Here is a 22,786-nt window from a genome sequence, read left to right on the forward strand (position 1 = left end):
TTCTGTTAAGAATAGTGTTATGAGGAAATCAAAATTGGGCTGGGGGGGGGGGCGGTCCTTTCAGAGATTTTTTTTATAGGTGGAACTTTTTAACTTGAAGTTAAAACATCAGGGCTAGCTTTATGATTGTGAGCAATTCATATAACTTCTCTGGCTCTATTTGGTGGGGGAGGGAAGTAAAATAAAGATAATGTTATTAACCTCATAGGTCTATATAAGAACCAGGGTACTCAGGATTCAGTCTCAACCCACTCAATCAATCAATGAGACCATTGGCTCAATCTCAGCAAAGTGTAGGTATAAACAGTCTGCAGGTGTGGCTTTATCCAAAGCTCAGGTAATGTGGCCAGGACCTGAGTTCCTTTTCTCTATTTCTAATCTTTGCTTTCCTAGAGTGGGTTCCATTCCAAAGATTTCTCCTAGTGGCAACAAGGCTGTCAACAAAACTTATGGATACATCCTCTTTAACCATGTCCAGTGGAAAATGTACAATTCATCCTGAAGGAAAAGGGTTTTCATTTACAAAAACTAATCCAAATATTCCTATTCTTCACTATGTTGGGATTACGTGCTCATCCATGAACCAGACACTGTGACTGTTAATGGGGTAGGACATACTGCCTAATTTGTCATTTACATAACTTCTACCCCGTAACTGAGTGTGGCATCATTTCCAACTAGTTGTAGCTGAAAATATTTAATGAAAAAACACCCCCAAGAGAAATGAAAGTACTATTCATAGAAGAAGGAGGTCAAAAGAAAGATAGTGACTCAACACATTAATGACCTATGCAAAGAGAAAGTACATTGTATACTTTAAATTATTGTATAAATGCAGGAAGATAAGATAAAAGCTGAGGACCATAAATAAATCCACATTAGTAGTTTTTTCAAGAGAGAATTGATCAGAAATGTTAGGTAGGAGATAGGGCCTGGGGAAGGAATAGAAAAAGAATACCCCTTAGGGCTCTCAGCTCCACCTAGAGGTCCTCAGTCCCATCTAACACACTGCCTTGAGATTCTTTCTGTGAGGGAAACTGAGTCCTCTTGCAGTTTAAGAGAGGAAGTTAACGGTCCACAAGGGGAATTTAAGCCCCTAAAAGCAAAGACCCCAGACACTACCTTGAGGGGCTGACCTAAGTTAACTTGTTGCTAATTAACATATCATTTAGCATTGTTTTTGATTCCCCTCTGTGTATTTTCCAGGGGAAAAAGAAATTTATCCAGGGGCAGTAGAAAAGAAATCATGTCAAATTCAGTTATCGACCAAGGTGCTAATCAGTCCCAGATCCACCTAAAAGAGGAGATCTAGCACAGCTCAGTAAAAAATGAGCTCCACCATGTAGACAAGGCAGCTCGGCTCACTGTTCTCCTTGTGTTTTCTTTCACTTTCAATAAACCTCAGCCTGTCTGCCAACCTCTTGAGTCTCATTCAGTTCTTTGCTCAGGACCACAAAAACCTCAACCCTGGATACTCTTGCACTTAACACTGGTAACAGAAGTAGAAATAGGATGAAATGGATCCAGTGAAATAATAAATTTGCAGAAGAAGAATTGTACGTGGAAGATATGAATGTAGTAGGTTAAGAAGAGAGGGGTTCAAATGCTGGCAAAAGAGAAGGTGAAGAATAACTAGAGACAGGGACAAGGAAGTCTGTAAAAAAATCACTTCAAAGGCTTTTCAACCCTTTGGAGTGATGGGGAAGCATCTTAAACAAAGACAAAGGGAAATAATTATATACTCCACAAATGAAGAAGTCTTTTTTGAGTTGACCTTCATTGAGCATGCTGAAAATCTGACGGTAGAAGGCATTTTTTATGAGCAATGTAGAGATGTTCCAGTCCCCTTCTTTCATAGTAAGAAATTCCATTGGGACTCTTGAAGTGGGCAATAGTAAGAGTAACACAGAGAAATTATCATCTTCCTTATGAGTCTCTTGTAAGCAAAGAAGGAAAGCATCAGGAGTTAGTCCCATCAGCAGGCAGCAAAGCGGCAATGCATGTGGGGGGGGGGGGGCATTTTTGTCAATGATCTAAAAAAAAAAAAAGAGGATACCCAGATACCCACGTTTATAGCACAATTCATAATAGCCAAACTATAGAACCAGCCTAAGCGTCCACCAATGGATGAATGGATAAAGAAAATATAAAGTTTTATTAAGCCATAAAGAAGCATAAAGTTATGTAATTTGCAGGAAAATGGATGCAAATTGAGAGCACTATGTTAAGTGAAATAAGCTGAACTCAGAAAGTCAAGGGGTATATATTTCTCTCATATGTGGAAGTTAAATAAAGGAAAAAGAAAGGTGGGTGGTGGAGATCGCATGAAAATAGAAAGGAGACCAGTAGAGTACAGGAAAGGGACCAGGGGGAAGGAAAGGGGAAACACTGGGGAATGATATTGAGCAAGTTATATTGTTATATCCTGTGCATTATACAAATATTTAATAACAAATCCTACTATTATGTATAATTATAATGCACCAATAAAAGAAATACAGGAAAAAATGAAAAGGAAATTCTAACTTGTTCAGAAAAAAAGTATTGTTCAGTAATGACTGTGACACAAACGGATATAGAAAATTTCTAGTGCAATTCCAGAGCAGTCTATAGATAAATCTCCCAAGATTTTACTAGAGTGTGGTAGATGTTCAAACTGACACCCATACCAAGCAACAAGAATTGAGTGTAAGAGGGATGCTAAATTTATATGCTAAAGCCTTTTCTTAGCAAGCTCTGATGAGCATTTAAGTGGTCAGAGAGCATCAGTAGATAAGGTGAAAAGTAAGAGAGAAGATGAAGAAGGAATTTATCAAAATAGATTAGAATGTGCAATTTAAAACCATTTTAAATATCTTCCTCTCCTGTGTCATATGAAATGATTTCCTGTCATGAAAGTTTAAATGATCCAATTCTATTTGGATTTTAAAAGCAGTAATCAAGAGCACCAAGAATGCATATTAGGGAAGTTTGTCTCTTCAATGAAGGGTGATGGGAAAACAAGAAAATGAAATAGGTCCCCTATCTTACATCATACACAAAAATCAACAAAAAAAAAATGGATATGAGACTTGAATGTAAAAATCTGCAAACATAAAACTCCTAGAAGAAAATGGGGAAATCTCCTTGACATTAATAGTTGCAATGACTTTTTATATTGAATCAAAACCTTAGGCAACATAAGTTTAAAAGTTGACAAGTGAAATTTCATAAAACTGAAAAGCATCTGCACCACAATGAAATGAACCAACCAATGAGGCAGCCTATTGATTGGGAGAAAATTCTTGCACACCATATATCTGAGAAGGGATTAACATCAAAAATATTCAAGGAATTCACATAAGTCAATAGCAAAAAACAAATAACTTGATTTTAAAATGGTCAAAGAGCTAAATAGACACTTTCCCAAAGAACACAAGGTGGCTAACAGATATACAAAACAGTGTTGATCAATATCATCAGGGAAGTGTGACTCAAAACCACAATGAGATACCAATCACCTCACACCTATTAGAATGGCCACTATTTAAAAAGTAGCCAGACAATTGTCAGTGAGGATGTGGAGAAAAAGGAACCCTTGTACATTGTTGGGTGTGTGTGAATTATTACAGCCACTATGGGAAACAGCATGGAGCGTTCTTAAAAATAAAAATAGATATTTGCCTACAAGAGTATACAAATAGATTGATAGAAAAGAATAGCACATAATTTAAATGATCTAATTTAAATTAAAAGCAGACCCATGCTGTTCCCTCTGCAACTTATCTCACTGCCCCAGCACAGCTGGGATGTGGATGAGATGAAAGGTAAGTTCATGTTGAGTGTTCTCACCACCAAAAGAGAAGAAAAAAGGGACAAAAGGAAACTTTTAGTAATACTGCATATATCTCTTACCTGCTTTTGGTGATGGCTTCACAAGTGTGTATATGTCCAAATTCACCAATGTGTTCATGTACAGTTTATTGTATACCAGCTGTGCCTCAGTGTGGGAGACTCAGCAGCACGTGACTGGGTCCATCTCTCCTGCTGAGCTGTGTGGCATCCAGCGGCAGTCACACTGCTGGATAGCCGGATCTTCTAGGGTTCCAGCCTCTGTGTCTCATGCATGAGCGTGCCTTCCTACATCCCCATGGGTGGAGCTATGCTCACCTGTTTCTTTGTAATATTACCTCTTGCCCTGTTTGGTATAGAATGTTCTATGGAAATGCCTTTTGCGTGTCCCCTTCTCTACTGTGCCCTTGGGTGTGGCCTTCCTAGATGTCAGTCAACCTGCTGATAGCAGACATCATGAAGCTAGACTCAGCCCCTTGAAACCTGACCCCTTCCCTCACTTGAATAGCTTCTCCTAAATAAAAGGGGTCCCCACTTGCTCTCTCTCTCTTTCTGCGGACCCTTAAGGTCAGAGGAGCCGTCACAGCTTTGATGTGTTCCTGGGAAGCTGTTTGAGCTCAAAGAAAAAAGTATTTCTGTCTCTTGTGTGGTTATTTCACGTGGCCCAGTTGGCCCAGTTCCCCTGGAGTGACCCCTGAGTGTTTTAGTTGCGAGCAACCCAGCACCTCAGTAAAGCTGTATTTTTTAAAAAGAATGTGCAGAAAGTTCCCATATACCTTCTCCACTATCATCATTTCTGCATGGATTCCCCTGTTACATGTATCTTGCATTAGTGTGGCATGGCTGTTTAAGATTGATGAACGAATATCCATATACTATTATTAACTAAAGTCCTCACTTTACATTAGGGTACACATTTAATTGTACAGTTCTATGGGTTTTGACAAATGTGTGATGTGATGTATCTATCATTTTAGTATCATAGAGAATAGTTTCACTGCTCTCAAAGTGCCTGGATTGTCACCTCGTCATCAATGCCCACTCCCTGAAAATCTCTGGCAACCACTGATGTTTCTACTGTCTCCAGAGTTTGACTTTTTCATGTCATATATCTGGAATTATACCATATATTGACTTCCAGAATGGCTTCTTTACTTAATAATTGCATTTAAGGCCCCACCATGTCTTTTTATGCCTAAATAGCTCATTTCTTTTACTCACTGGATAATATCCCATTGCCCTGATATACCACATTGTGTCTATTCATTCACCTATTGAAGGACATTTTGGTTGCTTCCAATTAAGAATAAAACTGCTACAAATGTTTGTATGCAATTTTTATTTGAACATGTTTCCAATTCATTTGTGTAAATATCTAGAGGCATGTTTGCTAGGTCACATATATGGTAAGATTACATTTGGCTTTATAAGAAACTGCCAAACTGTCTTTGAAAGTGGTTACGTTATTTTTCCTTCCCACCAGTAATTAGACTTCCTGTTTATCCACATTCTCAGAGAATGTGGTATTTTCAGCCTTACATATTTTAGCCATCTTTAATTCATGTTGGGGAAAAGTAACATCTTTATTCCAGACTCTGAAAAGGGATAATGAATAGGGGCATAGATATCCTGTCCATCTGCTTCCTGCTGAAAGGGGTGACGTAGAGGGACCCCCCCCCCGACCCCCCGCCGCCTTCAGAGTTCTAGGAGAGAATATGGAGATCCAGGGACTAAGGCTGAGGATGGGTGTATGTGGGAGGAGACTCAAAGTCATTGGAGGCAAAGTCCCCTTTTTGTGGTTTCAGGGAGACAGATTGTGAGCCCAGGAGGAGAATGGCTTTGATGTGTTCCTGGGAAGCTGTTTGAGCTCAACAGTTCAGCTTACTAAGAAGCTGTTTCTGCATAAAATTAAGAATACAGAGGAGGAAGGTTATTATGAGAAAGATTAAGATTAACTGGCTTGCTAGTGTGAGGGAAACATTTTTCCCAGTGACAAAACAGGATATGTTCTCCTAAAATGCCAGGAAACATACACCTAAAGAACATAGCAAGTAATCAAGAGTCATTATGCCCCACTCAGATTCAGGTTGCACTCTCTATGATCTCAGGAGGTTAGGTATTTTGAAGCATAGCAAGCATAATTAATTTAGGAACCATATTTTCCTGGTGGTTTAAACCTCACCATCCTGCTTAACAGACTATGTAAAACAAGAAAAGAAATAAAATTAACAGTACAGTTACACCTAGTACCCCAGCTGCATGTATAGAAAAGTATTTAAAATGCGTAAGGGAAAAAATCCCTTCAGCCAAACTTCCCCGAAACCATTTTATTATCAAAATAGGCGTTTTTGCAGCCAAGTGTGGTGTAATTCCAGCAGTTTAGGAGGCTGAGGAAGGAGGATCATGAGTTCAAAGCCAGCCTCAGCAACAGCGACCAACTCAGTGCAGTGAGACCCTGTCTCTAAATAAAATACAAATAGGGCTGGTGATGTGGCTCAGTGGTCGAGTGCCCCTGAATCCAATTACCAAAGGGAAAAAAAAAGTAGGTGCTTTTGCATTAGCCATGGCCAGGACCTGTAATTTTAACACATCCAAAGAAGCATTATGAAAAGGATCAAGCCCCATAGTAGGATTAATGGGCTGACCCATTTTTCTTAACTGCCCTTCGGTCATCTCTGTTGTTTTCTTGACCTGCCCCCATAGCATGAGTTGTGTCTTCCAGGTTCAAGGCATGGACATTTTTGTCTGAGAAACCAGATTCCCACTAAATCCAGTAACAGCTGTTTCACTTTTCCCATCCTCTCCTCTTCCATGATAATGTTCAATATTATGACCTAGAATCCAAACACAAGTATTTTCATGGTCAACACATGCCTACCTTGACCCATAGTTTTAGGACCTGGGATGCCTATCACTGCAAAAGAATCTCCCTCAGGACTATCAGAATCAGCTAGTTCTCATCTCCACTGTTCCAGGTGGTCCTGGAGCCATATAATCTTGTCTCTTACCATTCCTGATTGGTTTACATAGAAACAGAATTCCTCCTCAAACAGGTTTGCAGGATGACAGATGTCAGGGAGTCCAACTGATTTCGTAAAATCAATACTAAGTCAGAAACCTGTTGGATGTCTTCATAACCTGTTTTGATAACTTTTTATAGTAAGAGAATAACTTGGAGGACTCTCCTACATCTGGCGTGTGCTGCTATTGGAGTGGAGAGGCTTTGGTTGTTTAGGTCAAATGTCAATTTGAGGAGTAAGGAAGATCAAGATACAGAGGCCAGTCCAATTTTTGGTAGGCAGGGGTAAATATAAGCCTCACAAAGAAAAAAAAAATGCTACAGAAATTGGGAGGCACCAGGGCTGTGGAGCTGACACAAGTGTACATCTTAAGTTCCATTAAAAGAACTATTGTCTCTTCTTTGAAATGTTCAGGTATGGCTGTATTTTGGTTATAACTATTTTTCTAGGTGTTCAAAACCAATCTCATCAAATTGACCTTGTTCTTATCTATTATTAAGAGTCAGCTGAGTTGCTCCCTAAATACTACAGCACAGGGAGAAAAGATGGAATGATCTCACATATACACGTTTTCTTTACTTTGATAATCTTTACCTAAGGATTTCAGAGCTCTCTCATTTTTCCAGTATCTGAACTGACTGTAATCTGAGCTGACTCTTAATAATAGATAATGCAGAAAATTATTCTCAACTTTGAATAACTATTTTAATTTCAGGGAGGACATTTGCCAGCTTGTTGTGCCTTAACATTTCTTACATGTTCCCTTTATCCTTGGGGGTTCTCCTACTATCAGGACCATGATTTCATATTATGCTCCTTAATTTGAAGTGGGAAGCAAGCCTGCTAGTGCCCTGGATTGTGGTGAGCCGAAAGAAGATTCCTGAGTGTTGCGTCTTCCTTGCGGGCAAGGGGGCGCAACACTGGATATCTTCACTTGAGAAAATAAATAATTTATATTCCTGAACTAGGACAGATGAGGGGTAGTTTTACTCTAATTAAGTGAGACAGATTTTCTGGTCTTCTTCTTGCCAGATGAGAGGAATCTGATATTAAAGTTAGAATAGCTCTATCTTGAAAATCTCTCATAAAGGGTCCCTGTTTAAGAGGCAGACAGTATGGACAGAATTGGGGCACAAGCGGTCAGAAAAAAAGGCAGATAGTTGATATTTGGTACCCCTGAGGGCTGTCAGGGTCAGACTCAGGACACGAGATCTTCATGTAGCACCAGGGAGTGGCCCTGGCCAGCTGCCTTCAGTTGTTCCAAACCTTTCTCTGTCCAACACCAAATTTCTCCCACAGAAAAGAAACTGAAGCAAGTCAGGATCAACATTCCCAACAACTGGGTGACAGGGAATCCACCCCAACTTTTGGCTTTAAATTAAGAAGAGAGCTGGGGGTCGGAACCTTATCTAGGGGGCTTATGGAATGGGGAGTCAGTGAGAATTAATTGTAGAGCAGAGCAGGGCTGGCTTAATGAGCACTATGAGTGAAGGTAAGAGAAAGCTTGGAGGTAGGAAACCTCAGACCATTTGTCATTTCAATGGAGAAAATTGTCTAAATTTTGGAAAATTTTTGGATCAAAGTTCCCAAATTCTGAATTTGGACTATGGAATTAGGGGTCTAATTTATACTGTGGCCTGATCTAAGTACTAAAGTTAATGAAGCAGAGGTTCTTAAAATAATTTATGAAATAACCTAAGGGGGAGTCCCATGGAATGGGGGCTCCCAGGATGGAGAAATTTAATCAGGGTGGCAGTTGAGATCAAAGCATCCTTTGAAGTCTATCATCACTGGAGCAGTTCCACCAAAGAATGAGAGGGCGTCCCCTGATACAATCTCTGTGGTACGGGGACCCCTGTGTCCAGACAAGCCAAAGGCAGAGGTCTTAGGCAGGATGCCTCTTTGAGAGCCTGCAAGAGATCTTACTTCTCTGAAGAATAGGAAGGCTGGTGTTGCCTGCAGAAACAAAATGGCAAAAAGCAGTATCTGATCCAGAGGTTTTAAGTGCAAGGAAGAGGTCTAAGTACAGGGGGAACTGGAAAGGAGAGGATTAGAAGGAGGATGTCTCCAAATCCAATAAAGGACCCAATACAGATCCTTGCTCCCTTCACATAGCAATAAGGCAGTAAAAACATAGCCCCAAAATGGGGCCAGTTTCAGGTCATGTGCCAGCCACTGTTTAGTCAAAGTGGACTGCAGAGAGTGTGAAGGGTCTCCTATAAAAGCTGGGGGGAAGAGAGAGATAGTCATTCTGGGAATTCAGCCATAGCTGCCCAAGCAGTGGCTAGGAGCTTCCCCAAACTAAGAGTATCATAGGAGTGCTGGATGATCACTGGTTATTTCTCAGGTCTCATCAGGCATTTAACATGACTGTTAGGGAAGAGGTTCCTTAGGACAGGAAGGGATAAAGGTCCCTTACTCCCATACCCGGTTTCAACACTATAATGATAGCAAAAATAACTGACACAGGGACAGACCTCGATGGACCGTTGATGCTTTATTAACTCCTGGAGGGGCACATTTTCAGGAGAGAAAATGTCAACTGGTTACAAGAGGGGTCTGATTTTTATAGGGTTTAAGGGAGACTTGAATCATAGCAGAATGCATCAGTTGGGCAGTCAGGGGGAGCAGTTGTGAAAGTTCAAAGCTCATTGTTGCTGGGAAATGGTGAAAGTCCAGAGCCCATTGTTTGCCTTCTCCTGTCCCCACTGCCCCAGACCCATTGTCCTTCTTTCTCTCTTGGGGTTGTTGTTCCCCTTTCTCCCTGGAGATTGTTGTTCCCTTTCTCCCTGGGGGTTGTTGTTTTCCATCCTTCAGGGAATAGAGAGGTAAAAGCTCTCGGGAACAATAAGAACCATGTGTGATTTAGATATGAGGTGTCCCTACAAATCTCTTGTGTCAATGAAGAAACATTCAGAGGTAAAATGATTAGATGATGAGACCTATAACCTAATCCCTTCATCCTAGTTTCAATGGTCTTACTGGATGGTCACTATAGGCAGGTGAAACATAGAGGAATGAGGTGGGTCACTAGGAACATGCCCTTGGAAAGGTTCACCTTCTCTGCTCCCTCTTCTGGCCACCAGGTCCTGAGCAACTTCCTTCCTCCACATCCTTCCCCCATGCTGTGCTACCTCACTCTGAGCCTAGAGCAATGGAGTCAGCCCACCACAGACTAAATCTCTGAAGCCATAAGCCAAAATGATTTTTTTCTTCTCTAAATTGTCCCTGCCAGGTATTTTGATCACAGCAACATAAAGCTGACTAACCATGGATGTCTTACTCCTCTGGCTCATAGTTGCTGCCTACTCTACTACTAAATCTCCTCCACTTAGGGATTGCCAGATGGAGCAAATAGAAATACAGGATGCCTAGATACATTTGATTTTGAAAGCTAGATAAACAACAAATCATTTTTATTGTTAAGTATGCCCCTGTTAAAATATATATGTTTTTTTCACTGTTTCTCTGAAATTCAAATTTAATTATATTTCATTTGGAAACCTTCTTTCACTCTGGAATCCCATTTTTTCATAAGAGAGTCCCACAGTTGTTCCCTAAGGACAGAGTTTCTTCCTTTTGATCATGGCCACCTTTCTCCCTACCACCCAAAGGGAGTCTAAGCAAGGAATGGATGGGCCCAGCCTCTCTGCACCAGGAATCACTCCTCCTTTTTACCACCACATTCAGTAGCCTGGTTTGACCCATTTTCCAGACTTCTATACATAGGAATCCTTCTTACCCCTTCTGCCCAGCCTAGACCTCAGGGAACCCCAATCCCTTCCACACTTGTATCTATATGACATGTATTTTGACTGCCCAGAATGCCTTCCTTTGATAAGCCATCCTTTCTCATTCAGCCCTCAGATTACGGCCATTTATCCAGAGGATATGATCATGCAACCTGAGCTAGGAGATCCAGTTCTTGCTGGTCAGGGAAGTGCATCTTCCAGGCCACAATGTTTGAGGCTTGGCTCCTACCCAGGGGCAGGTCAGACTCCTCCCCTAACTTCCCTGCTAGAGCCATTGTAAAGACTATTCTCTTCCTTTGGAATTGTTGGCTGTAAGGATGGTTTAAACTGAGCTCAGATGCCATTTTCTCTGATGGCATAAAAGTAGCTGTCTGGAATGAGGATTAAATGCAACTATAAAAGCAACAGCAGAGAGACTAGTGTTGAGAAACTAATGTGACTCCATTTTTAAAAATAAATAAATAACAGCAGCTTCTACCTCAACGCCTGTCCTAAGGAAGGGGGCGTGACCCTTGTCCTTGGAAAAACCCACAGAGCACTCCTAAGCACATACCCACCCTGCTGAGCTGTTTATCTGTAAATAACAGGAGAGGTCTGAGGCACCAGATGTCCCTGACTCAGTTAGGCTAGGTGAGGACCCATAGCAACCCCCCTAGCAGCCTCCAATCAGCATGAGACAGGGAAAATACCTGGAATGCCAGATGACCCCCAAGTAGTTTATGGTGGTTGATAACATGTTGGGAAACCATGTAGTTTAGCACGTACACCCCTCGTGGCCTAAACCAATCAGTTCCAACGAATCCCCCTATTGTACTAACCAATCACCCCTACCCAATTTGTTCCCGCCATTGAATGTGCTAATCAATGTTAAGAGTTGTTATTTGATTTTCCCACAGTTTGGAATGATTTGCTGTGTGATGTTGTGACGCATAGAGTATCCCCCCCAAAACCTATAAAATCTCACTGAACAAAGGACCAGGACTCACTCCCTGGGACCACTGCGTTGGGAACAGTTGTGAGTCCAGGCTCGAGCTTACAATAAAGACTCTTGTGCGATTGCATGGGATTCGGCTCCTGGAGGTCTATTGGGGTCCCACGAATCTGGCAAAACAGTGTAAGCCCTGATGACATTGTTATAAGAACAAGCCAGTCACACCCCAAACCAGAAATCAGATGGCTGTTTGTTTAAAATTTTTTTTAGTTGTAGATAGACACAATCCCTTTATTTTGTTTATTTATTTTTATGTGGTGCTGAGGATCAAACCCAGGGCCTCATACATGCTAGGCAAGCGCTCTACCACTGAATAACAACCCCAGCCCTGTTTGTTTGTTTTTAGTGAAAGTTTGGGGTCATTTGATTTTTAATTTTAAATGAATATGAATCTTAAGTGAAATACTGCAACATGTCTAATCCCCAATTAGATGTTAGATTCATGTTTCTTTAAAAAAAAAAAAAAGCCCCCCTTGGCTCCAAGAAAAGCTCAGGATGTAGTTGAGCACTGTTTTATTACTCCCAACTTCTCCAAGACATTCAGGGACATTCAGAGGTTGATCTTCTGAGAACATCTGAGTCCTTTATAAGGCCACACAGCCTAGGTCAATGGGTGCTGATCTGCTGCTTTGGAAATCCAAAACAAACTGCTCTCTAAATAAGTATATGCAAACACACACACACACTGTTTTATAAGACATGTTTTATATCTACACGTGATCCATGTATTCAATGTGTCATTATATAATTATCAAATGTCAGGCCACCAAATTTCCTGTGTGAAGAATAAATAGTAATAATTAGTGTCGTAGGGTCTCAAATTGATTGACCACTGAGTTCCCTTGGAGTCAGATGTCTGGGCATGTCTGACAGATTGCTGGAGTCGAAACATGTGGAATCACATGTGGGAAGCCCTGACAGCAATAAAAATGTGATAAAAGAAAAAAGAGGAGCATCTGTAGCCTCACTGTAGGGCATGGGGGGACCCATCACAGCCACACTGGGGTCAGCAACAAACACCAGGATGGGGATAGGACTGGTGCCTGCACAGAGACTTTGAGACCTCTTTGAGACCAAGAAAAGCTCAGGATGTAGTTGAACACTGTTTTATTACTCCCAACTTCTCCAAGACATTCAGGGACATTCAGAGGTTGATCTTCTGAGAACACTATTAGCTGAGGTGTGGGAACCAATAGATCTCTCTGCGGAATGCTAGAAATGAATGGAGCTCTTGACTATACCTTAGTTTCCTTATCCATGAAATGAGCATGGGGTGTTGATCATACCTCCACCTAGAATCTCTTACTCCTTCTTTTCTTATACAGAGGAACCCAAATCAGAAAAAGATACTATTAGTCAATTCATGGAACAGATGAATCTTTCCAAAAAGAAAAGTCAGTAATGACACAGCAGCAGATGACAGTGACATGTTATTGGTATTAAATTAAGTCACAGTAGAGCTTCCAAGATCAAAGTTGAGGTCTGTGAAAAGCAGTGGCTCATGTTCAACAAATGTAAATTTTCAAAGTTTATAAAAAGAACAAGAAGGCTGCTCTTTACTTAAGCAGGAGTTGACCACAAATACAGAGCCAGAGAGACATCCCATTATGCCACAGTATATTTCCCTTAAAGTGCAGACACAGATATGCTCCAAATTTGCCCGTGTCTTACAGAATGCACACAATTCACACTTTATTATTTTAAGTAGCTTATTTTATTTTTAAAAAGAATCAGATGCAGAATCAAAGCCTTGGTCACTGGCATTAACATATAAGAGAGCTACTGAAGGAGAACTCCACACTATAGAAGGTCATAAACAGCCCCTTGAGGGAGGGGTGCTAATCAGCTATCCATGGTAAAAGGTGATTGTTCCTAAGGACTCAGTTGTTCCTAAGGACTCAGTCCACATGGCCTCTTCCCAGATGCTATGCCAAGCCTTCAGACCCTCAGCAATCTAATTCTCTATTTGTTTCTCTGTCCTTCACTCTTTCTGCTACCCCTTAGTCTCATCTCTCATTTCTCCATCTTTTCACTCTGCCCTTCCCCATCCTCCTATTTCTCCATCCCATGATCCTTCTGACCCTTCATCTCCACTGCCCCCTTTTTCCTGCTTTCTATCCTGCTGCTCCTAACTTCTGAGTCTAGTTCCTCTGTCCCTCTGCATTCACCCTCAGGATTGCATTTTTGTTCCACTTTCTGTCCTTTATCCAATCTGGTTTTGACAGAAAACAGCTTCCCGGTAGGTAATTTCCTTTCATTTGAATGTGACAACTTGACTTGGATGTCATTCAACTGAACAACTTTTTTAAGATTCTTTATTTTCGTATTATACAGGGAGAATTCAAATTCCCAACTCCTCTTGTGCTTTATAGATTCCATTTGTTCTTTAAAATGCATAAGATCCTGCAAAATCGAGGGAGAAACTTCAAAGCAGAACTTAAGCTCCAAGGTCAAGAAGCTCTCTTTTTTCAATATGTCCAATAAAAACTGCGTACTGAGGGTCATCTCTTCATTCTTTTTCTGCTCCTTTGCTTCCACCAGTCTTTTCACTTCTCTGGAAGATGCTTCCCCCAGTTGACTCTGGCCTTCCTTTACCAGATAGGACATTGCATGAAAAAATTCCTGGAAACTAATGTGGCAGAAGCTGTAGTACTTCTTGATGTCAAGTTCCTCTTGGTAATTGCTGCTGCTCAGGAAAGCAATAAGTCTGGAGCCGTCTAAATTGTGCTTCCTGAGCTCATCCTCTTTAAATAGGAACCTCTGATGCTCGATCCCCTCAGTGGCCAAGGAGCACAGACCCCTCAGGACCCTGTGCCTGGTAAGCTCAGAGCAGCCCCCACTGTCATCAGCGGGCAAGAAGGTGGATACGTAGGCAGTGAAGATGTCAGTGCTGTTCCTGGGTGTCTCTGAGATTGCCTGGCCTCTTTCCATCTGCTCCTTCAGCCAGGAGCAGACCACCCAGCAGATGCCTGGAACCTGACACGCTGTGTAGAGAACATCATTTCCTTGTACAAATTCAAAGGCATGTCTGGCTTGCTCTTCATCCTTAAAATAGAAGCTGAAATACTGCCTCCTCTCCTCCTCAGAGAAACCTAAAACATGAACACGGCGCCGTTGACCCAGCATGGGCTCCAGACTCCCCAAAGCAGGGGGCCGAGTGGTAACGAGAAGGGAGCATGTGGGCAACAACTGTCTCCTAATCAAAAGGCGCAGCACATTCTCCATGGGACTCCCCACCCTCTTCCCCAGCTGTCCAGAGGGCCTCTGTAGCTCATCAAAGCCATCCAGGATGAACAGGAGCCGCTCTGGCTGTTTCAAAATCTCTGTGACAGGGGCTTGGTTATCCCCACAACACCAGGAGAGGAGCTGCTCCAGTTTGCACCCCTTCAGCAGGACCACTTCTCTGCAGCTCACTTAAAAAACATAATCAAACCGGCCTGGGTACAGGGTACCAGTGGCCCAGTCCAGCACCATTTTTCTCACCAGGGTTGTCTTTCCAGTACCAGCAGAGCCTTGTAGCACCACTAAGGATGGGGCAGGGGAGGGCTTTTCCCCCCTGGATCAAATAAAGCCTCCACTGTAACAGAATCCAGCTCTTGCTCCAGGTCTGGGCCAGGAGGTGATCCTGGGTCCCCTGAGCTGGGTGTGGCCACCAGGAGCAGTTGGTTGTAGCTACAGTTGACTCCCCACTCTTGGCTCTCCTCTAGGCCGCGCAAGTGCTCTCTGTATATTTCTCTGTAATCTGAGTCAGACAAGAGAGGTTCCAGATGAGGAAACAGAAATTAAAAAGGGGAAATGCACCCTTCAAACTCTAACTCAGCTCTTCAGTCTTGTCTTCCATAGAAGACAAGAGTTCTGGTTTCACAGGAGATGGACTACTGTACGTGTATGTATGTGTGTGTGTGTGTGTGTGTATACATATCTGTCTGAGTGTGTTCTGTGGGTGAACATTTGTGGGGTCTGAGTGCACGCCTATTTCCACATGTGTTCATGGGAATGTGCCAATGGAAGCTTCTGTATTGTGCAGGGAAGTCATGTCAATGTGCATCAGCAATAATGTACCTCCAAAAGTCTGTGTGACAGTGTGTGTGTGTGTGTGCGCGCGCGCGCGCACACACATGCATGTGTGAGCGTTCATGGCAAATGTCCCCATGGGAAGAGGTGAGGGCAAAGAGAGGAAAGGGAAGGGAACTAGCAGTTGGTAAAGTAACAGGAGCATGATTTTAGTGGAGGATGGACCGGATGCTAAATGCAAAACAGTTTCTGAGATGGAGCCACGACTTTGAGTCCCCCTTCCTTCCCATTTCTATAAAGTAGAGGAGTTCTCAGCAGTGAAGGGAGCCTATGGGAGAGAACACAGGTACCAACGATCCTTCCCTCCCCCTAGCACCCCACCATCAGGAACAAGCCACTATTTAGGCTACATGCCCACCTCACTCTCCGGGGGTGGCATCAGTCCACCAGCTTCTTGAACACAGGGGCACAGAAAACTGTCCTCTGTGAGGAGCAGCCTAGCCCTCTGACCCCAGGTCTGACCCCACACCTATGTCATTTGTTCTGCTTAGTAGAAAAACCTTCACCAACACTGCCTCTCCCATATAAGCCCCTTTCTTCACTCCCTCTCCTTTTCTGGCACAGCGACGGGAGGTAAGAGGTAGGGTATCATGGTCATAAGATATGACAAATAAACAAATAAACAAATCCCTGATGTCCACTCAGGAGCTTCACCCAGCATTTGTGGGAGCCCTCAGCTGGTGACCACCTGGGACCCTGGGACACAGGGGACTCCCAAAGACGGAGCGCAGGGTGAAAGGAGGCATGAATTACAGACTACAGGAGTCTGTGGAAGTACCCCTGGGGACAGTTCTGGCACCACATGACCTCCCTTTCCCCCACCACACTCACCATTCAGACAAATGTGGCTGAGCTGGTCTAGGAGTTCCAACAAGTTCATGGCCTTCAAGCCCTTGAGCACCACTCTCACAGCCTCCTGTTCTCCACACTTTAAAATCAGTCGCAATGCCAGGTCTACCCGACTCAGGCCCTCCAATTCCCCTCGGGCCAAGAGGGGCTGGCCCTCAGCCAGGGTCACATCCCGCAAGTGGAACTTTAATATCTTGAAATTGTCCTCCTCAAGGTCACTCAAGGCCCAAAGCAATGCCTCCCGAGGGTTGCGGGCCAGGGCTGAGGCCATGGTGATGGGAGGTGAAGGTCAAGTTCAGACCAGCGACCTGGAGAAGGTGTGGAGAGGAGAGGTCCACCACTGGAGGAGAGCACCTGAAGGCCCCTCACGGCCTCACTTCCTGTGCGCTTGGCAAGCTGTGCAGCAGAGTCGCGGAAGAGAGGTGATACATGCAAATTTCCAAGAAAGGGGAGTGAGTGAGCTAGAAGGAGGAATCCATCTACTCCCCTGCCTCTAGGTCAGACAGTATGTGTGATCGTGTCTACTGGAAGGCAGGTAGGTGTGCGGAGATGTTTCTCCTGTGTCTCTCCCTCTCCCCTCCTTTCTTCCAGTCGCTGCCTCTGCCTCTCTCCTGCCTCTCTCTCACATGTACTCTGTATTAGGCCTTGTGTGGGTCCTTGAACAGATGGGTTCAGAAAAAAAATGATTTTTAGATTTTTTAAGTTTTAAAAGTCAACCTATTCCTGACCGTGTGAATGTTCAAATGGTGCACATTTGCTGGGACGGCTGAGGGGCAGCAGGAAGGTAAGGAGTGTCCACCCATCATTCCACCAGCCCTCACACATCAGCCTCCTGGACTTGGTCACTCACAGGGTCCAAAGCTGGAGGTCTTCCAATTCAGACGAGGGGACAAGTCTAAATAATAAGAAGAGGAATGGGCACTATTGTGTGCCTAATTTGTGCCAAATAATTTACATGTATTATCCTTTTTGATTATCACAGAAATTGTCCCAGGTATTACTCCAGAGGAGAAATTTGGCAGTCAGAGAGAAATGATCTTTCAGAGTTTTCCAGAGGTAAACCATTGAGCAAAGAGACAGGATTTACACTGTGGTCTAGGACTGAGTAGAAGGAGACAGAGGAACTCAAAAGACATGGAAGGCAGACCCAGAAACAGAATTTAGGCTAAATACTACTAGAAACTAGAAAGACTTATAGATTCTCAAGTATCAGGGAAAGAAGAGTAGGATTTTTAGGAATGTTTAAAATATGGAACTAAAATGTAGGCAGGGCAGAGGTCTTTGAAAGAAGAGAAAGCAACAATTAACAAAAAAGCTTTTAGAATCCAGAATTATACCTGTTATCTAAGGCTAACGGGAAAATCCACCTCATGGTATGATGTCAGAGAATGCTCACAAGAGTATCTGGGAACAGTGAGGGCTACTGAGATTCAAATATCAGCATTCTGACTACATTATCAATAGGAGACAGAAAATGTTAGGAATATGTTAAGATACAAGGGACATGGGCTACAGGTCATAGGCCAGTCTGGGAGAGCAGAAACTACTTACCACAAAGCCTTGGCCTGCATGAGAAGACTCAGGGTTCCTCTACAAAGCTCTAATATCAGCAAAGCTAATCCAGGAAAGAAGAGAAGGCAACACCAGAACGTGCCAAGAAGATTCCAGACCAGCCTGTTTACCTCAGCTCAGACTTGGGGAGCTGGAGGTGAAACAGGGATGACTCAGCTCCCTGGACAGAAGCCCAACAAACAAGGTGCTGAGGAGAATTGGAACAGACCCTTGATAGTAAACAGACAGCTCTACAGGCCAAGCCTGGGTCTTCTTGGCCAAAACCTACTAATCCACTGGTGGTATTCGTATTTAATACAGGTGTGACCACCCCAGCACCTACCCTTTGATACCTAACAGGCCTAGTGCATGTGGAGCTAGAAGAGATGAAGGACCTTGCTAAGGCTCTGTGAGGCAGAAACATCTGTCAGTGGCATGAGCAACTGCTCATCAGGGAGAAACTTGACCTCATTCCTCTCAACACTAAAGTTAAGAAACAAGGGAGGAGCTGAATGCATGAACCATTCTGTCTCCAGGAGAAAGAAAACCCACCAGATTCTCCATGTCCCTCCCTGAAACCCTTAGTCCTCTCTACAACTTGGCCCCAGTCCAGGCTGGAGAAGTTTGACTAGATGACAAAAGAACTGGATCATTGTCACCAACACACCGTCAGCCGTTGCGCCATTTCTTTAAGCTGGTGAAACTACTTCAGGATCTGCTTCATCAAAATGAAAAGGGAAGAAGGTGGGAACTCCATAAAACAGGAATCGAATTCTCTGGCCAGAGAACTGAGAATCCCCAATAGCCCTGGCAGAAAGAGAAACAGGTTTCTCCAGGAAGAATGTCTCCAAAACATAAAGAATAAAGACTTAGCAGTTTAGCTGATGCTAGGAGCCTTCTGAAAGAGCCTACAGAGAGACTAGCAGGAGGAAGAAAAACTAGCAGCAAGTCCCCCAGAGAAGTAAAATAAGGAATCATAAAAGAGAAACAAAAAAATCAGAAAACTTGATAGCAAACTATAACACTCATATGTGATAATGTTTACCTAGAAGTAATAATATAACCACCGAATACTGATCTAACTAAAATTTATGACCACATTGAAAGGAAAGATGGTGGTGAAAAGTACTAAAGTCAATAGGTAATCCCTATAATTGTGATCTTAAGGTAGCAGTGAACACATCCTACTTAGAAATGCAGAGATGTTAGAAGAAGTAGTTAGAAATCTAAAATAGTTGCCTGGGGGAAGAGGGATGAGGATAGTAGGAGGGGGGACTACTATTGGGGGGCATGAGATCTCAAATGCTAGTTGACCTTGCAAACCACAAGCATTTATTATTTTGATAAAATAAAACTTAATGCAGCCAAGAAGGAATAGGAAGTAACCTATCCACTAAAGAAGTGGAGTTAACCTGTATAGACAAATCCTTCAGGAAGCTTGGCAACAGAAGGAATCAGAAGGTAATGTGGGAAATGAAGAGTTGAGAAGAGCTCGGCTTCGTTTTCACATGGGAGGGAGGGGAGGAATATTAACATCCAACAGAGAGGTCAGGCTAGAAATTCAGGTGAAGGAGACACAAACCAGAGGAGGAAATTGAGAGTGAGGACTGGGATAGGATTCTAAGCAAAGACAGAGATTGGCCTTTGATGTGAGGTGGAGGGAACACCCTCCATCCACATCTGATGAAAGTGAGAGAGAAAGGCAGATGTGTGACCTGTGGTCAGAAGATGAGCCTGGGCATTTCTGGTGAACCCTATGTTCTGCACGAAGTAAGAGCATTGCCTAAGAGTGAGAAGACACCAATTAGCTGAAGAGAGGAGAGGCCATAAGGTGACTACTACCAACTTTCTCCATAATTTCTGTACATTTCCTTCTCCTCCAAGACCTCTCATCCCCAATGCTCAGTGAGTACTCCTAGAATCCAGGAAGACAGGCAGGAATGGGAACTGATCTTTCCCACAGCCTTAACCAACCTCAGGCTAGAGAGAAAAACAAGACAACCAAGCACCAAGACCAAAAAACCAAGATAGAAAATAATATAAGTCACATAAATAAGGGGATAGAGAGCAGAGAAGCCACTTACTGCAAAGGCTCCAGGTTTTGAGATCACTGGAGCAGAGATTCTGAGTCACACCTAAGAAACTACAAATGAGCTTCGCAAGAACTGATTTTAATTGGATGGGGGAGGCAAGAGATAAAATCAGCCCTCTCTTTCTGCTAACCCTGTCCTGGCTGAAAGTAAACCTGGAAACTAGAGTAACTGAGTCCCAAAATAGAAGGGGTAGAAACAAAAGAATCAGAGACCAAAACACAGAAATCAAGTCAGGCAAAGTTAGAGAGAAAGGGAGCGGGGGTGGGGGAAGCTAGCTGGTGTGTATGGCTGTCTCTTTCAGTTATTGATATGGGATGGGTCCTGTAGGTTGCTCTTAATTATGACACCATCAGCAGAGATGACCCTGATCTTTTCAGGCAAAACTATCAAGCATGTTTCCCGGAACAACCAGAAACTTATGTGCAATGGTTAATTTTAGGTATCAACAAGGCCATGAGGTGGCCAGACATTTGGTCAAACATTATTCTGGGAGTGCCTGTGAGGTTGTGTTTTGGGATGACACTGATATTTGAATATGTAGACTGAGTAAAGAAGATTGCCCTCCCTAATGTGAATGAGCCTTACCCAATCTGTTGAGTGCCTGAACAGAACAAATGGGCCCACTTTCCTGCCCTCAAGAGGGACTCCCCTGATTCACTGATTTGAGATGGGTCATAGGCTTTCTGACTCAAGCTGAAACGTTGGCTCTTCTTAGATCTTAAGCCTGATGGCTTTCTGACTGGAACTAGTACCTGCAGCTCTCCTCAGTCTCTCCTCTTGCTGACTGTAGCTCTGGGGAGTTCTCAGCTTCTACAATCACAAAGGCTAATTCCTGTAACTCAGAAGGTTCTTAATGATGTGCTGCCAACCTCCTGATAAGGGGTTCATCCTGCTACTCTCTCTTTTCCTCTTAATACTCTAGACACAGAATAACCTCCTCAAACACACAAGGCCTGCTCCTACCTTAAGGCCTTTACACTAGGTGTTTCCTCTACTTGAAGGGCTCCTCCCCCCCAAAAGCCCCAAGTGATGACTACCTACTTGAACCCCCAAGTCTCCACTCAATTTCACATTCTCATTGTAACCCATCCTGACCCCTCAGAACTCCTGATTCCCCTTACCCTTTGCTGAAACCCCTTAGTAATTACCATATATGGTAGCACCTTTTAATATAATATATAATTTACTCATTGTTTTTTTTATCACCACTAGAATGTAAACTTTTGCCTGTTTTGTTCACTTATATATTCTAAGCACCTAAAAGAGCATGTGGCACATATTAAGCACTCAAACTGTTGACTAAACCACCCTATATACACCTTATGACACTGTCAAGAACAAAGCCCGATTAGCACTCCAGCATGTCAGCACAGAAACCGACCTCCTTAACAAGACTCCTAAAGCACAAGAAATAAAATCAGAAATCAATAAGTGGGATGGCATCAAATTTAAAATGTCCTGTATAACAAAGGAAACAATTAAGAGCCTGAAGAGAGAGCCTACAGAATGGAAGAAGATCCTTGCCACCTGCTCCTCAGGGCATTAGTATCCAGAATATTCAAAGAACTGAAAAAAAAAAGAATCCAATTAATAAATGGGCAACAGAACTAAACAGACACTTCTCAAAAGAAGAAATACCGATGATCAACAAATATATGAAAAAATGTTGAACAATTAAGGAAATGCAAAGCAAAACTACATTGAGATTCCATCTCACTCCAATCAGAACGGCAATTACCAAGGATACAAGCAACAACAAATGTTGGCAAGTATATAGAGGAAAAGGTACACTCATACATTTTTGGTGGGAGTGCAAATTAATTCAACCACTCTGGAAAGTAATATGGAGATTCCTCAAAAAATTAGGAATGGAACCATCATTTGACCCTCAGTATATAGCCAAAGGATTTAAAATCAGCATACTACAGTGATGCATTGATACACTGATGTGTATAGCACCACAATTCACAATAGCCAAGCCATGGAACCAACATAGATGCCCATCAAGATGAATGGGTAAAGAAAATGTGGTATATAAACACAGAAGAGTATTAGTCAACTATAAAGCAGAATGAAATTATGGTATTTGCCAATAAATGGATGGAACTGGAGACTATCATACTAAGTGAAATAAGCCAGTCCAAAAATGTCAAAGGTCGAATATTTTCTCTGATATGCAGAAGCTAATCCAAAATAAGCGGGGGATGGGGGGTGAATTTCATAAATATAGAGGGAAGATCAAAAGAGTAGATGAAGAGGATTGAGGGAGAGGGAGCAGGGAAGAGAAAAGGAAAGAACAGTGGAATGAATCTGACTGAACTTTCATATGTACATACATGAATATATCACCCAACATCAAGTATATTCACAAGACACTAATTTTTTAAAACTATAAATAAATTGCAGAAAGATCAGTAAAGGGAGAAGAGCAAGAGGAGGGAAGAGGGGGGCTGGGATTGTAGCTCAAGTGGTAGCGCACTCGCCTGGCATGCATGCAGCCCGGGTTCGATCCGCAGCACCACATACAAAGATGTTGTGTCTGCCGAAAACTAAAAAAGCGCTCTCTCTCTCTCTCTCTCTCTCTCTCTCTCTCTCTCTCTCTTTAAAAAAAAAAAAATAGGGAGG

At 42.7% G+C, this 22,786-nt stretch overlaps 1 protein-coding gene across 1 annotated transcript; it reads right to left on the minus strand.

Annotated features, from left to right (window-relative positions):
- Window positions 1-13,230: 13,230 nt before the first annotated feature.
- On the minus strand, window positions 13,231-20,078 carry Nlrp10 (NLR family pyrin domain containing 10). The gene is given in 3 exon segments (XM_015477598.2): window positions 13,231-15,152; window positions 15,155-15,336; window positions 16,500-20,078. Coding segments are annotated over 3 exon segments (1,977 nt in total). The 5' UTR covers window positions 16,789-20,078; the 3' UTR covers window positions 13,231-13,646.
- Between the last annotated feature and the right edge of the window lie 2,708 nt (window positions 20,079-22,786).

This window comes from Marmota marmota, unplaced genomic scaffold (genome assembly GCF_001458135.2).
Source record: "Marmota marmota marmota unplaced genomic scaffold, marMar, whole genome shotgun sequence".
NCBI classification, from domain to species: domain Eukaryota; kingdom Metazoa; phylum Chordata; class Mammalia; order Rodentia; family Sciuridae; genus Marmota; species Marmota marmota.